This window comes from Panthera onca, chromosome F2 (assembly GCF_046562875.1).
Source record: "Panthera onca isolate mPanOnc1 chromosome F2, mPanOnc1 haplotype 2, whole genome shotgun sequence".
Taxonomy (NCBI): Eukaryota; Metazoa; Chordata; class Mammalia; order Carnivora; family Felidae; genus Panthera; species Panthera onca.
The window spans coordinates 38,232,657-38,250,325 of record NC_138356.1 but is presented as its reverse complement, the minus strand read 5'-3'; the positions used below and the strand labels follow the sequence as shown (position 1 = coordinate 38,250,325).

At 39.3% G+C, this 17,669-nt stretch overlaps 1 protein-coding gene across 1 annotated transcript in view; it reads right to left on the bottom strand.

Annotated features, from left to right (window-relative positions):
* Positions 1-17,669, bottom strand: part of NECAB1 (N-terminal EF-hand calcium binding protein 1) — a 193,812-nt gene that overhangs the window by 171,888 nt on the left and 4,255 nt on the right. Inside the window, exon 2 of the mRNA XM_078441947.2 lies at positions 13,580-13,604. Within this exon, the coding sequence (XP_078298073.1) occupies positions 13,580-13,604 (25 nt within the window). The remainder of the gene's footprint in view (positions 1-13,579; positions 13,605-17,669) is intronic.

The following is a 17,669-nucleotide window of genomic DNA, read 5'->3' as shown; positions in this document are numbered from 1 at the left end:
TTATTTTTTGAAGCATTTCTACTTTAAATTTTATCGACCATAATCATCACAATAATGACGTAAGTTATATATTATTACGTTTCTTTCCAGGAGTAGAAGAAAACTGAAGTAAATTCAGATGTGGTGCTTGAAAGCATGGGGACATATTTTTGGAAGGTCATTAAAACTGCCATCAGTTTAAAATTTGCCAAGTGCCCAAAACTCAGGTAGAAAACTGAGTAATTCAGTGAAATGCTTGGCTCCTCACTGACTTGATACCAAATATTTAGATTCTTTTTTTTTTTATATTTTTTTAACATTTATTTATTTTTGAGAGACAGAGCATGAGTGGGGAGGGGCAGAGAGAGAGAAGGAGACACAGAATCTGAAGCAGGCTGCAGGTTCTGAGCAAGCTGTCAGCACAGAGCCTGATGCGGGGCTCGAACCCACAAACTGTGAGATCATGACCTGAGCCGAAGTCGGATGCTCAACCGACTGAGCCACCCAGGTGCCCCCTTCCCCACAAATATTTAGATTCGTTATCAGGAAAGCTCATTTCTTATATCAAAATAATTTTGTCACTTGAAATTGTATTGGGAATATGAAAACTGTCTTCATCTTGAAGTAATGAGTATATATTAATTTTTCATGGCTAGAAAGAATGTGCTTCTAACTTAGTAAGAAATATATATCTGTTTAATGTCACTTCCACAGAGAAATTAACAGCAATGTTTTAGGTGAAACTGGGAGAAAGGCAAGAAAAACAACCCCCACCCCCACCCCCACCCCATATACTCAGTCTTTTGTAGAATGACAGATGAAACTTTTGTTGGAGGAACATTTAGGCATTTGTAGAGAATATGGATTCACAATTAGCAATGTAAGGAATACCCCATTTGTAGGCCAATTTTACTGCAAGATGAAAAACTAAATGTTTTAATACAGGTGTTAGATTTAGAAAAAGGAATACAATACACAATTCAATTGCTTCTTCCGCCCCTCTTTAAACCTTTGTTTCTAATAGATAATAACTCTTTTCCAACTAGTTTACCTTTTCAAAAAGGAATATGGTATTTTTGCTCGGTCAACGTCTACTTTCCTTTATTTTGGTAAAAATACTTTGGTTTTCACTTGACAGATTACCTGCCCACTCTCTCATTCCAAGTATTTTAGGTGAGGCTTTATGCAGCTCACGCCGCTCTGGAAATGCACGTGTAATCCAAGCCTGGAAAAATCAGTTCATTCCTTCCCTTGGTTATTGCTTCAAGAATGGGCATGTGGATGGAACTGGAGCGTGTTATGCTAAGTGAAATAAGTCATACAGAGAAAGACAGATACCATATGGTTTCACTCTTACGTGGATGCTGAGAAACTGAACAGAAGACCATGGGGGAGGGGAAGGAAAAAAAGAAGTTAGACAGGGAGGGAACCAAACCATAAGAGACTCTTGAAAATTGAGAATAAACTGAGGGTTGATGGGGGGTGGGAGGGAGGGGAAAGGGTGTGATGGGCATTGAGGAGGGCACCTGTTGGGATGAGCACTGGGTGTTGTATGGAAACTGATTTGACAATAAATTTCATATTTAAAAATAAATAAAAATAAAAATAAATAAATAAATAAATAAACAAATAAACAAATAAAAGAATAGGCATGTGACTCTAGTTGATCAACCAGAGAAAATATTGAGAGGTATTCTCTTTTTATTCTCATTTGTTGAACTGGTAGGATGCATTCCAGGAGTCATCTTGCCTCTCCTGGTAAGAAAGCCTACCTGAAAGTAAACCAACCAGAGGAAAACCAAACCTGAGATGGAGAGAGAGGGAAGGAGGCAGGAAAGGAGAGTGACTCCTGACACCTAAATACAACCGTGCCTCTATACCATCCCTGCAGTATTTCGGTCATAAGAATCAACTAACTCCCTATTTCACTAAAACGAATCTGAATTGGGTTTGGAGCACTTTGAACTGACTTGGTCCTGATGGTAAGCATCTTTCTTTTTTCCCAGCTGTCTCAATTTTTTCTCATCTTTAGAGATCTAGTTGAGGACAATTATTCTATAAGCTTACCTAGGCAAACCCAAGCCAAAGAACTCTTCCTCCTCTGAACTCATACATTAGTATATTTAGCATCCGTTTGCCTTAGTGATACCTCTTGTGTTGTTGATGACATTGTTACTCAATTTTCTCTGTGTATGACTTTTTTTTTAATCAATAAGATGCTAAATTCCCAAAGGACAGCATTGTCCAATATCCCTTCGCTACTTCAAGTCCCAAATTGTTGAGAAGTGATTGACCAAGTTTTCTCCAAATCTATGTGCCAAAATCCAGAAGGAGTTATTTTCCTTACACAAATATATAATTTGTCCTAGCAACATAAAGCCTTTGTAAGAGCTCACAGTTCCCAGTTTGCTTCCGTAATTAATTCATAGGTAATTTCATAAATTATATCTTTAGAACCCATATGAAATTAGTAAAGGTAGAAGGAAACTGACATGTTTTGAATATTCACAATATACTAAACAAAATCCTTGGGACTCCACATATATTTACCTGGCATATATCTCACAATAGTGCTGCTAATTAAATTTTATTATTTTTACTTTACAAATGAGGAAACAAGCTGAGAGATGTTAATTTGTTCAAGACCACACCCTAGTGAATGTACACTCATGTTTATGTGTTTTTGAATCTTTGCATTACCACCACCTAGCACAGTGTCCAGCATAAAAAGAAGATTCATAAAATATTAGGCAAATGAATGAATGAGTGAATGAACAAATAATACAGCCACGATCAAAGGTGTCCTTTTTGGTTCCAGATCTCCACTATACTATGCCACCTACAAACAGAATCATCACCAAGATAATCCCATACATTTTTGTCTCTTGTTTTTAAGTTACAATGAATCACTTAGCATTATGCATGTGGAAAGACGGATATTTCAACAGCTTCACCCCACTATGGAGGTGAGTCACAGTAGATGAAGCAGCTTGGGCTAAGTACTAGGACTTTTAGGTTAGAGGGGAATCTGAATATAAATTGTATTTACTTGTTCTGTGACCTTAAACAAGTTACCTATGTCTCTGATTACTTATCAGTAAAACTGGGATAATATTATCTTCCTTGTAAGACTGTTATGAGATGAAATAAAATTATGCTAGCAGAGCATCTGACATATAGGCATCTTTTTTTTTTTGCTGTTATTACTATAATATTTTCTTTGAAGTTCGAACCAATTCTCTCATGGCCATCTAAGTCTTAGTAATGTACAAGTGTTTGATTTTTAATAATTTAGGCATGACTTAGAACATTGAGAAAAAAGACATGTCTCTCGTTAACAGCAACAGATATTCATAACTGAGCTCTCATAACTAAAAGTGACGCCAATATTACAAAAAAATTTTTTTAATATAGAAGACACTCTCAACATAAAGAACAGTCTCATTACCCAAGCCAGAAACTACAAGTCTGCCTTCCTGCCCTCAGCCATAAGTATGTACTATTAAATACCTTCCTGCCCTCAGCCATACTATTAAATACCTTCATCTGTCTTAATGTTTTCAACTAATTACCAACTCTTTGCTAATAATACATTCAAAAATATCAAGTTCAATTTCTTTATTACCTTTACCATGGATTTATTGACGCTTTCAACAGCTCTAATCTGGAGGGTTTTGTGGCAGCCCGGCTGTAAAATTCTGGCAGCTTTAACTAGGGTAGAGATTTGGAAGTAGTGAGAAGTGACTTCATTTTGAATGTATTTTAATGGTGGAGCCAACAGGGTCTACTAATGGATTAGATGTGGGGTTTTTAGAGGCTCAGAATCATGGAAGCCTCTGAAACTTCTGGCTGGAGCAAGTAATGAATAATGGTAGCATTTCCAGAGTTGGGAAATGCTACTGCAGCAAGCCGGGCAGCTGGGATGGAGAGTGTGCTTTCAGACATGAGCATGGGAGGTATTCAGGATAAAGTTTTACAAACTGAGAAACTGTGTTCAGCAACTAATTCCTATGTACTTTTCAAGTGTGTGTGTGCCTTTGTACTTGCTTTTCTTTTTACCTGGGATTACCTGTCCCCCATCTAACCTACACTCACATGAAGTACACTCAAGAGGTGGCTTTCCCGGGGCGCCTGGGTGGCTCAGTCGGTTGAGCGTCGACTTCAGCTCAGGTCACGATCTCACGGTTCGTGAGTTCGAGCCCCGCTCAGGCTCTGGGCTGATGGCTCAGAGCCTGGAGCCTGCTTCCGATTCTGTCTCCCTCGCTCTCTGCCCCTCCCCCATTCATGCTCTGTCTCTCTCTGTCTCAAAAATAAATAAACATTAAAAAGAGGCGGCTTTCCCAACACCCCCAGCAGAATTAGACTTACCTTCCTCTATGGCCCAATAGCAATTTAGTAATGTTTACAAAATACTAATAATACATCAAGCATTATACTAATTACTAGGGATACAAAGATATAAAATTCCTTGTGTTCAAAGAGCTTACAATCTAATAGGGGGTAGGGAAACCTACCCTAACTATTCAGTACAATGTAATAAATGGTATATGCAAAATGCAATGAAACTATAGATGAGAGAATGGTGGGTAGTCAGGCTAAGGCACTAATATTTACTGAATGTATATTTGCCATATGTATGGTACTTTAATTATTATTTCATTGAATTCTCACAACAGCCCTATAAGCCAAGCAGAAATCTTTAAGTACTTACCCCAAACTACACAGTTTGCACGTGGCAGAATTAGCTTACAAATCCACCCCTGACTCCTAGGCCATTTTCTATCAAACCAAATGCAGAAGGGGCTTCATGGGAGAGATAAACTTAGGCTGAAACCAGAAGGATGAAGGTCAGAGGAAGTGGTGCATGTCTAGATGCTGGGGGCTGGGGGAGTTATGGGCAGTGTCCTTCAGAGAGAATGGAGGGAGAAGAGGCTGGGTAAGTGGTACCATGCTTAGGAGTCTGGGTTTTATCCTGGAACAAATGGGATATTCTGTTTATTTTTTTTTAAGTTCATCTATTTACTTTGGGAGAAAGAGGGAGAGAGAGCGCGCACGCAGGGAGGAGCACAGAGAGAGGGAGAGAGAGAGAATCCCAAGCAGGCTCCACACTGTCAGCACAGAGCCCCACGCGGGGCTCAATCTCACGAACCATGATATCATGACCTGAGCCAAAATCAAGAGTCGAACGCTTAACCAGCTGAGCCACCCAGGCCCCCCCTCTAATAAAACATTTTTAAAAGTGTAAGTAATAAGCAGTTGGAAGAAATCACAATATTTCTACTTTGAAATAAATACACTTTGAAATAAATAAATAAATACATTTGACATCATGAAGACGGAGCCAACGAAATCCAGCATCGCAACACTTTTGATACCTGAGAGAACCTCAGATGCTGAATGGATCACATACATTTCAGTTTTTCCCAATGCTTTCACTATTTTCTTTAAAAACCATAAATAAAAATGAATTCAGTTTCCCTAGTTTTCAGTGTTGGAGTATAGAACCCAAAGGGTGTCTTGGGCATACAGGGCCAACTCTAAGCACACATGAGAAATTATATTAGGATTATTGATTTACAAACAGTAGGCAAAGCTGAATGACCATGGCAAAGGTAGGGCAATAGCCAGGGCAGCTATGAGGGCTCAGTAAGGTCATCATGGACAGAACATCTAGGCACTGACAGGAAAACAATTCAGCACCAATGGGAGGGTGGGCGGGCCATTGTAATTATCCCACCAAATAAGAATAAGCAGGATGAAAAAATAAAAATAGGTAACATTTATTAAAAAAAAAAAACTTTTTAAGGGACAGGCACCTTTCAAAAAAATCTGTATTATTTCTTTTAATCTTTTAAAAAGCCTGTGTGAGAGGCATTGTTGTTGTTGTTTAAGTTTATTTATTTTGAGAGAGAGAGAGAGAGAGAGAGAGAATGAACCAGGGAGGGGCAGAGAGAGAAGGGTACAGAGGATCCGAAGGAGGCTCTGGGCTGACAGCAGAGAGCTCGATGCAGGGCTCGAACTCATGAGCCTTGAGATCACGACCTGAGCCGAAGTCAGAGGCTTAACCGACTGAGCCACCCAGGGGCCCAATGAGACCTACAGTTTTTATCTCCTTTTTATAAACGAGGAAGTAAAATAATTCGCTCAGATCACAGAGAGAGAGAGCAACGGGAATTTGAACCCAGGACATCTGACGACAAAGCCTAGCTTAACTATAGTTACAGTTAACTGTAACTAGATGGAGTAGAGGAGATGATTCACCGCAGAACAGAAAGAGAAAGGAACTCTGGGCTGCTAACCAACAGATCCAGATTACAGACAGCACTTACGGTAGAGGCCACATTTTAGAGGGGACACCTTGCACTATACACTGTAGGATTTGCTATCAGAGCAGGTTCTGACTTCTGAACCTCTGGCTGCCCATGGCATTCATGTTGTGGGCTCAGTAATTTGAACAGAAATTCTCTGTTTGTTTCTATGACAGCTGATCAGCCCAGCTAAGTAAAGATAAGAATTTTCACAGTTTTCTGCTTTTGGCAGAAAAGCAACACATTTATGAGAGTGAAACTGCTTTGTATTTTAGAAAAAAAAAAAACCATACTGTGGAAATAGAAAATTTGTTTTCCTTATTTTGTGAAAAAATTATCATAGTCGGAACTTGCGCTCATGCACTCCCACATGTTGTATTGCCTGATGAGCCACTTCTTCCTGGGTCGTTGTCCGGCCGTGAGATTTTATTTATTTTTTTAGATAGCTCTTACTAGACTTTGCTTTGACTTTCAAGCTGGTAGGTGTACAATTGAAGGGTTTGCAAGTTTGCAGACGCCTGAGTGTAAATATAGTATAGTGCCATATCTGATCCCTACTGCTCTGCAATTAGTTACTTGATTCTCAGTTACACCGATGTTCCCAAAACATTTTGAGAAAATAGTGAGAGATTATGAAATAAAAATCGGCCTCATGCCAGTAATCCTGATTTCCAGGGCCCAGCTTTTAATCTTTTTATCCTTGTTTGGGGCTAGGATCCCCGATTAAAATATTGGAGGGGCAGGGCACCTGGGTGGCTCAGTCGGGTGAGCGTCTGACTTCAGCTCAGGTCACGATCTCACGGTTCGTGAGTTCGAGCCCGAGTCCGGCTCTGGGCTGATGGCTCAGAGCCTGGAGCCTGCTTCCGATTCTGTGTCTCCCTCTCTCTCTGCCCCTCCCCCATTCATGCTCTCTCTCTGTCTCAAAAATAAATGAACATTAAAAAAAAAAAATTTTGTTTAAATATCGGAGGGGCTATAGAGCTCCCTGTGTGGCCGGTGATTCTTAACTAACTAGCTCATATCAAAAGAGCCTTGTTAGCAAGATAAAGGAAATAGAACCACAGACCTCTGGATGGTACTCTCAAAGTTTCCCTATCTTCAGAGAAAATATTCCCATTTATCAAACCTGTGTTTTACCCCTCTACCTGAGGTCATATTTACATGTTAACTGAATAAACCAAACTATGGGCGGCCACGTTGAAAGGCCCTTACCAATTCTTGCTAATCTATTAACATTGGTTACATAAGGATCCAATGAAGTCTTCAAAATACTCCCAAACACACAAATTCAACCTGACCTTCTTATATGAGTGTTTTTAATGCCAGTAGTAGTTCTGTCCCAATTTTAAGGTTATTTTTTTCTATTTCTGAAAAATGTCACCAAAATTCTGAGAGGGAATGCTTTGAATCTGTCGATTGCTTTGGGTAATATAAACATTTTAACAATGTTAGTTCTTCTAATCTATTAGCACAGAGTATCTTTCCATTTATTTGTGTCTTCTTCAATTTCTCTCATTAATGTCTTTCATTAATGTCTGCACAGGTCTTTCACCACCTCAGTTAAATTTACTTTTAGGTATCTTATTCTTTTTGATGCACCTGTAAATGGGATTATTTTCTTAATATCTTTTTCTGGTAGTTCATTTTCAGTATATAAAAATGCAACAGATTTTTGTATATTGCTTTTGTACCCAAACTTTACTGAATCCACTCCTTAGCTCTAACACATTTTTTTGGTGGCAACTTTAGGGTTTTCTATTTGTAAAATCATGTTGCCCTCAAATAGTGAGTTTTACTTCTTCCCTTCTGATCTGGATGCCTTATGTTTCTTTTTCTTGCCCAATTTCCCTGGCTAGGACTTCCTACTATGTTGAATAAAAGTGGCAAGAGTGGATATCCTTGTCTTGTCCTTAATCTTAAAGCAAAACTGTTCAGTTTTTCACCATTGAGTATAATGTTAGCTGTGGGCTTGTCTTTGTGGACTTTAGATATTGAAATAGTCTACAGTCCAACTTTGTTGAGAGGTTTTGTCATAAATGGATGGTGAATTATGTCAAATGCTTTTTCTGCATCTATTGAGGAGATAATATGATTTTTATCCTTTTGTTAAAATTGGATATCATGTTGATTGATTATTTGGGTGTTGAACCATCCTGGAATCCCTAGGATTAATCCCACTTGATGATGGTATACGATCTTTTTAATGTATTGTTCAATTCAGTTTGCTAATATTTTGTTGAGAATTTTTGCATCTAGGTTTATCAGGAATATTGGCCTATAATTTTACATCTTTGTGGTATCTTTGTCTGGTTTTGGTATCAGGGTAATTAATGCTGACATCATAAAATAAGATTGGATGCAATCCTCCCTCTTCAACGTTTTTGGAAGAGTTTGAGAGGAACAGATATTAAATCTTATCTGAATGTTGGGTAGAATTCACAAGTAAAGCCACCTGGTTCTGGACTTTCATTTGTTGGTAGGTTTTTTTTTTTTTTTTATATTGATTTAATCTCCTTTCTAGTAATCAGTCTATTCAGACTTTTCTTTTTTTTCATGATTTAGTCTTGGAAGATTGTATGTTTCTAGGAATTTATCCATTTCTTCTAGGTTGTCCAATCTGTTGGTATATAATTGTTCATATAGTGTCTTAGGATCCTTTGTATTTCTTTGGTATCAGTTGCCACTTCTCTTTCTTCAATGCTGATATTATTTGAGCCCCCTTTTTTCCTTACTGAGTCTAGCTAAAGGTCTGTCTTTTTATCTTTTCAAAAAATCTGTTCCTAGTTTAATCAATCTTTTCTGTTGTCTTTTTTGTCTTTATTTCATTTATTCCAACTCTGATACTTATTAGCCCCATCCTTCTACTAAACTTGGGGCTTTATTTATTCTTTTTCTAGTTCCTTTAGGTGTAAAGTCAGATTGAGAATTTTTCTTGTTTTCTGAGGTAGGTTTATATCGCTATAAACTTCCCTCTTAGAACTACTTTTGCTGCACCCCATAGATTTTGTTATGTTGTATTCCCATTTTCATTTGTCTCAAGGTAGTTTCTAAGTTTCTCCTTTGATTTCTTTGTTGATCCATTGGTTGTTCAGTAGTGTGTTGTTTAATCTCCATATATTTGTGATTTTCCAGTTTTCTTCTGGTAATTGATTTCTAGTTTCACATCACTGTGGTCATATAAGATGCTTGATATGATTTCAATCTTCTTAAGTTTATTTAGACTTGTTTCGTGACTTAACATGTATATAATCTATCCTAGAGGACGTTCCATGTGCACTCAAGAAAAATGTGTATTCTGCTGTTGCTTTCGGAACGAATGCTATGTATACATCTATTAAATCCATCTGGTCTGTTGTTTAAAGCAGAATGTTTTCTTATTGATCGTCTCAGAAAATCATCAACATCGTTGATGTAAGTGGTATATTAATGTTCACTAGTATGATTCTATTGCTGTCCATTACTCCATTTAGGTCTGCTGAAATTTGCCTTATATATTTAGTTGCTTCTATATTGGGTGCATAAATATTTTAAAATGTTATAGCTTCTTAATGGATTGATATCTTTGTAATTACTATGTACAGGCAAAATTTCATTTACTATTCACAACAGCTTTCTGAGAGAAACAATATTATCTATCCCCCCTTCACAGCCGAGGAAACGGAGGCAAGGGGAAATTGAATGATTTGCTCTAAGTCATTAAACCAATGCCAGTGTTCTTACCACTGCTCTAAACTATTTATTCTATAGACTTTTCACAACAACTGAAGACAATGTATATAAAGCACCTGTAATCGGACATAGTCTAAGACATGTCCTCAACAAATTTTAGCTAATACTATTAATTAATAAACAACAGATAAGTAACAACAATGCTTAGTTTGATGGACTGATCTATAAGGTTGTGTTTCTTGTTCAGTTTTCAGTATCATATCGCTGGATATGCACCTCTTGCAAATAGATTTGCAAGTACTGACTGAGCACCTATGTTGCGGCAGGCATTTTACTCCCCGCGGTGGGCCTGATGCTATGTGAAATAGAATCTGTGGTGTTAATTACTATGAGCCTTTCCATTTTGCCTTTTTCTAAGGTTAATTTTTTTTTTTTGTGAACTTTGCAAATACCCATGAATCATTTCCATTTTCATTCTACCTGCATATAAGTAAGCCTTCTCAGGAGCTTTGCATTTCTAGATTTAATTCTGGGCTCTTTAGATCAAAGCACTCATATCTCTCCTATCCTATTTTGAGGTCTGTCTTTATGTCTAGGATCCTAGCCTATGATTTTAAAACAATAACCAAAAGCAAACAAATCTCTCTGAGACACCATTATTATAGCTAATTGCTATCATGTATTTTTTCCCCATTTCTCCAGCAGCTTCTCTCATGTCAGATAGATCCCAAAAGCTAAATCTGGTAGGCTAAGTATCATATTAAGCTGATACTGAATAACACCTCTTACCCCCTTTGTTATTCCATTGCCAATTATGCAGTCCATAAGGGATTTTGTCACATGAGGGTCTGTTACCCAGAGATCACGTACATGTAGCAGCTGTTTATTTGCAAATACAGAATGGGATGAACACATGGTTCAGAAAGATGGTTTTTTAATGTTGGTATCTTCTCATTTACATTAGATTATCCACAATTCTTTTTCCCTTTTCCAATTCTGAATATATGGTAAATAGTCTCTCTTTTTTTTTTTCTCACTAAACTCCACTGAAATAGAAATGACTGGAATGTCACCAAGTGTCTCCAATAGCTAAGGCATCACAACCTCAAAATAGCTCAAGCTTTAAATAGTGATACTGATCACATTGATCATAAAAATAGTGGCAAAATGAGCAGGTATAAGTTATTACTATGTACCATGCACTTCCCTGGGGACCTTACATATGTGTGTCACTTACTATTCATAATAACCCCATGACATAGGTAGGTGCTATTATCTCTATTCTGTAGATGAGAAAGCAGAGGGTGAAGAGTTTGTTGCTTACCCAAAGCCATAATGCTACTAGGTGTCAGAGCTGTGACTTAAACCCAGACTGTCCTGTCTGTGTTTCCCCTCACTTTACACTGAGAATTAGGGAGAAGAGCAAAGCAGGATGAAAGGCAGGGGAAAGAGTAGACAGAGAGGCAGGAGATGGGTAATGGAGAAAAATGTCATTAATCGTCGTTAATTTGTTAAATGAACATCCACGGAGTCCCCAGGACTGGCTGGGCGTGGTATCTACACCTAAGCCAAGTTCCTTGTCCAAGAGAGGCAAGCTTGGCTTAGAGAAGTAGAATCGCCAGCAAACAACTGTAGTCCTCACAAAAGGGAATAAGCAATACAAGCCAAAGTGTGCAGAGCACAGAGAGAGAGAGGTTGGGGCCCTGCAAGGGGGAGCTGGGGAAGGCTTTTCAGATAAGGTGCCTTCTGAGCAGGAATGACAGCAATACAGGAGAGTGTGCAAGCTGGCTAAGCACGGAAAGGGCAGAACAGGTGGAAGTCAAAGCAAGGACGCCACCACAGAAGGGTGACAGATGGAGCGATGCTCAGAGAATCCCTAGTGCTTGGGAGGGCTACAGAAGAGGACGCGTGGTGAATATGTGGGAATAAGAGCAGAAGGGCAGGCGGCTTTGAGAGCACATTAGGAGAGGGAGCAAGGAGGCAGATGAAAAAAACAGGGGACCGAACAGGACCACACCGGGCTTTTAGATCAAAGCACTCCCATCTCTCCTGATCTATCCTATTTTGACCGAGTGACCATTCTTCATAGCAGAACATATGAGGTTATCATAAACTACAGTAAATCATGAACTGGTTTTTCAGGTGCTTTTTATTATGACTACGGATTATGACAGCAAGCCACCAAAAGAGGTGAGTTGTAATGGAGAGAAGAGTGGTATATACAAAGGTAATAAGGACCCTCCATGAGAGCTGGGGGTCCAAGGAAAGGAAGGTGTAGCCTGAGAAAACTAGGAGCCTGGGTAGAGAGAGAGAAAAGGCATATCTGAACTAGAAATGGCTGCTAATATATGAGGCAACTAGCGTGGAGCCATAGGGACTATTCAGTCGTGCTTCAGGCATCACTGGGTTTGGACGTCAGGCATAAGGCCAACAAGTGGGATGAGAAGACAAGATAACAGCATCGTTACATCCGTCTTAAAAATCAATCAAGTGATTCAGGTGGAAAAAAGCCCCTCTGAATTGATAAAATATTAACGAGTGCACCCTAATTTGAGAAAACATTCTAATGGACAGGCCCAATGAAATATCCGGGTTGGGGAACAGACCCTCATATGACAGCAACTCCTGGGGTTAATATCTTTTCTGTTGTGTGAAAAGCTATCCAGTACAATCAAGCTTTTCTTGATCTGGCTGCTTAAGGGCTAACCAGACCACAACAAATGTTTTTAAAGTGTCAGACCTGGACTCTGCCTGTAATCCTTCCCCACAGATAAGAAATTGGATTTCAAGAAAAGGAAAGGACTTTTTGTATCCTAAATTTGTCACAAAAGTCTTGTCAAGAATATAACTCTATACTATACTTGTACTATACTGTACTTATATTACAGCAGCAAAATAAACTCAATAAGCTCTAATTTGGCATTCCATGGAACAAAATTTGCAGTGGGATAAGAGTCAAAGGATATTGCTTATGACAGCTTATAATCGGACTTTGTGCAAGCATCATTTAAATCGTAGTTCCTCTGACAGAACAATCTTTTTATACTAGTTTCAACCTACTGCTCTGTCCCTATAGATTATTACTTCTAGTGCATATAATTCAAATGCAAGAGCTATGGCCAAGAGCCATGGAGTGGAGGTAAGTCTGGCAATGCAGGCTTGTAGGTAACTAGCTCAGAGCACAACAGCAGCCCCCAAGGCCACTGTTCAGTGTGGACAGCCAAGATTTTGGTGCCACACAGACCCAAGTTCAAGTCCCAGATCTATATCTTGTTAACTCTAAGAAATAACTCAAAGCACTTGGCCCAAGGCCTGGCACAGAGTAGACACTCAATGATTAGAAGCTGTTATTACTTTAAAATTAAAGCATAAAAGGGAAAAGCCAGAGCTATGACAGCTCCTCACTTCAAGGCATAAATTCCGTCTTCCTGTCAAATGTACGTATCTCTTTCAGCTTCCCATGAATATCTGGAGCCATAAACTTGGCTAAAATTCTTAGCACAAGAGGCTGACGTTTTATGTACCATTTTCTTGGGTTCTCCTCTCTTTTCCATATTATTCTTTATAAGGTGATCTAAAAGGCAAGAGATTAATAAATAGAAACTGCAGATTTTTGGTCTTACCATTTTTATCTGCTCTCCTCAGTATCTGAAAAAGAAAAAGAAAAAAAAATTATGACCATTTTTGCAATTGCAGTGAACATCATATTCATACATAATTCACCCACCATTAAATAAAAGAAATTCCAATTTTAAATAAAGGTTTCCTAATTGAGAAGTTTCTTTATAGTAGTCAAAAACTGAAAACAACCCCATGCCTTTGCACAAAAGAAATCTGTGGCACATCCACTCGACGAGTACTACTGGGCAATAAAGAGGAAAGGGTTCTTGAATACACACAATAACTCAGACGGATCACAAAGTGATCATGTTGAGTAAAACCCTAGGACAAAAAAGAATACCTGCTATATGATTCCATTTATACAAAACTCTAGAAAATGCAAACTAATCTATAGTGACAGAAAGAAGATTAAGGGTTGTATACAAATGAGCAGGGAGGGTATTATAAAAGGACATGGGAAAACTTTTTGGAGTGGTAGGTATATTTATTGTCTTGACTATCATAATGGTTTCACAGGTATGTACATATGTAAAAACTTATCAACTTTTCACTTTAAATGGGCGCAATTTCATGTAAGTCAATTGTATCTCAATAAATGGGAATCCATGGAAACAAAAAAATAATAAATCATGGATAAACAGAGCTCATGTGTCTATATTGTATCTGACTTTACTTCTACACATTAATTACATTATCTTTGGTGGATAAGAACTGCTTGGCCATCAGGTATCTTAAGTCATGATTTCAAAATTTGCTTCTGGGAAATCGATCTTTTTTCTCTACTCTCGAGGATTGGGCAGAGCCTTCAGGCCTGGCAAACAGGGTGTCACATCACTCAGTCCACAGTGACTACTCAGGCATGAGCACAGTAAGGTCATGGTTTTGCTGGAATTATCATAAGAGACACGCTTTCTCTTCTGCTGACTCTGAACTTGGGAAGATATAGGTAAGAAGCTGCTGTCCACCCTTCTATCGTTATATACGTCATGGGTTGAACTGTGGGCCTCAAAACAAACACTGAAGTTCTAACCTCCAGTAACTGTGAAGGTGACCTTGTTTGAAAGTAGTCTTTGCTGATGTAATCAAATTAAGATAAGATCTTACTGGGGCTCCTGGGTGGCACAGTTGGTTAAGCGTCCAACTTGGGCTCACATCATGATCTCACGGTTTGGGAGTTGGGAGCCCCACGTCGGGCTCTGTGCTGACAGTGCGGAGCCTGCTTGGGATTTTTCTCTCTCGTCTCTCTCTGCCTCTGCCTCTGTCTCTGTCTCTCTCTCTCAAAATAAATAAATAAACTTTAAAAAAAGAAGGTAAGCTCTTCCTGGATTGGAGTGGGTCCTACATCCAAAGACTGGTGACGTTATAAGGAGAGAGAGATTCAGAGATGCAGAGACAGAGGGGAGACCACATGGTAATGGAGGCAGATACTGGTGTGGTACAGCTGCAAGCCAAAGAATGTACAGGAATCTGACCCTGGAAGCTAGGAGACACGCATTGAGCAGACTCTCCCCTAGAGCCTTCAGAGGGAAAGGTCCTCCCCATACCTTGATATCATCGACCCAGCCTCCAGAACTGAGAAAACAAATGCGGTTGTTTAAGCCACTGTGTGTGCAGTATACTGTCATAGAAGCCACAGAAAATTTATACAACCTAGAACTGGACATAACCAGTCCTCAAGACAGCAGTGTCCATCCAGGGACTGAAAGAAAGAGGATCCTGATGACACTCTCTGAGCTCCTGATCAAGCCATTCTGACGAGAGTCTCCACTTCTCATCGCAGGAGCCAATAAATTATTGTTTTAAATCTTAAGATACTTTAGGTTATTTTTTTGTGTGTGTGTTAGCAACAATCAAATCAGCCCTAGCTGGCACTGTCTACTAAGGGAAAAAAAATCCGGGTAACATAGCACACCACAGCTATGTTATATATACTACCAGAGAAAATGTCCCTTTATCATATTGCAAAGATACCCTTGAATCACATGAAAGGGGCATTCGAGGATCATTTTTCTGAGCAACAGACAGTTATGTGAAGTAACCAGAGCCACTCGTACATTTAGGTCATCACTTCTTGGTGGGCAGCTCGAAAGATTAGCAATAGTTTTGATTACCAAAGTTTTCGGTTTTCCTGCTTTCTGCTACAGAAGTATTATCCTCCTTTCCTTCTGTTGACTTCATGAAGATGAAGTATGGCTAAATCTAATCATTTTACAATCTTATAATAGTTTAATATTACTACCCAAAATCTCACTTATGACAAATTTCCAACAACAGATATGTATCCCCCCTGACTTGTGTGCATAAGAAATTGGTCCCCCTTTATAAACTAAATTTATTTAACGATTGCAAGAAAGCTGCTTGTAGTAGTAAGAACTGTGCTTAGAGCAGAATGGGACACAAAATCTTTTTACTCCACGAAGCTAATTTCTAGTGGGGATTTGGGGAATCCTCCTCTCCATCATAACCAGCTTCCTCCCCCTCCTTGAAACTATGAAGCCCCAGCGGAGAGTCAGGGAGACATGAAACACAGCCTAATTCTTACCTTTACTATGCTTGGAAGATTCTATTTCAAGCTCTATTGTGTCCTTAAGAGTTCGAAGTAACTAGAACAGGAATAACCACATACCAGAGAGTTGGGTCCAGGATGTCCATCATTTCATTTCAGAAAGCAGTATCTTAAATAGCATTCAGCCTCTTAGCAATGAAATTAAGACAGTAGCTTTATTAAGACAGTTCTTTGTAATGAAATATGAACAGAACGGTCTCTGCTGCAAATTTTGCCTCTGAGCCCACAGACTAATAAAAAAATGTACTGCAGGGGCACCTGGGTGGCTCAGTGACTTAGGTGTCGACTTCAGCTCAGGTCATGATCTCACAGTTGGTGGGTTCGAGCCCCACGTCAGGATCTGTGCTGACAGCTCAGAGCCTGGAGCCTGCTTCTGATTCTGTGTCTCCCTCTCTCTCTGCCCCTCTCCTACTTGCACTCTCTTTCTCTCTCTCTTAAAAATATATAAACATTAAAGAAATTTTTTTTAAATGTACTGCAGATGAAAACTGGGTTCATTACACTATGCTACCATAGTAATCTGGATGGGCTAATCTTACCAGTTGCTACCACAAGATACATGGTAAATAGATGCAAATATTAGGGTCAGAATTAAAACTCAAATGCAGGCCATGCTGTGTTTTTGCAACAATCTACGGATTATCAAACAGCATCCTTTACCCTAAAGGCTATTCTTTGACGGCCTTCATTTAAATGTCTCATTTCTCACCAGAGGTTATTCAAGGCAGGTGTTAAGATGCAAATATTGTCGTGAAGGCCTATTTGTCACTATTTACTGAACTAATATCTGCTAAGTGCTTTCTACTGTGTACCAGGTTAAAATTAGGTAATGACATAAGCCAGGAAGACTCCTGAGAGATGAGGATATAGGGCAGGGAATTTGGTTCTCATCCAGAACACGGGGTACCATCCAGAAGGGAAGACCTACCAGGTAAATCATAGCCTGTGGACCTGGACCTCCAGAAGGAAGGACCTCCACGAAATAGGATGCAGGGAAGTGGCCATGGAATGGATGGAGCAAAGGTAATCAGCACAAACATTTTTATCGTCTCAATTGTGCCTGGAGTAGGGCTTGTGTGAGAAAACAGTTTTAAATGTATGGTAACACTAAAACGAAGTTTCCCTTACTTCTGCAGCCTCTTAAACCTCGGAGAGTGATATCTGCCTTGCCAATTAGGGTTAACTGCCATCCTCCCAACGGAACAACCGCACTCAAATTCTCCAGGGTGCGCTAGACAAGATAGGAGGTATATGGCTGTAACAGAATTCGGTCACAGAACCGTTGTACCTGGAAAACTGTTTTTGCTCTGACAGTCCTCCGTCCATCTCACCTCTTAGACAGATATTCCCATCCATGTGTAGAGACAGGGCTTCAGGATTAAGTAGCTTTGCAAAAGAAGACTCTTCCTTATTTTCACCAAGTCCCTGACCAGCCAAGGCACTGTGCATTTTGTTCAGTGGGCGTCAGTGCGCATGCCTGGCCGGGGGAAGGAAGGGAAGACAAACAGGAAGATCATCTCTCTCCC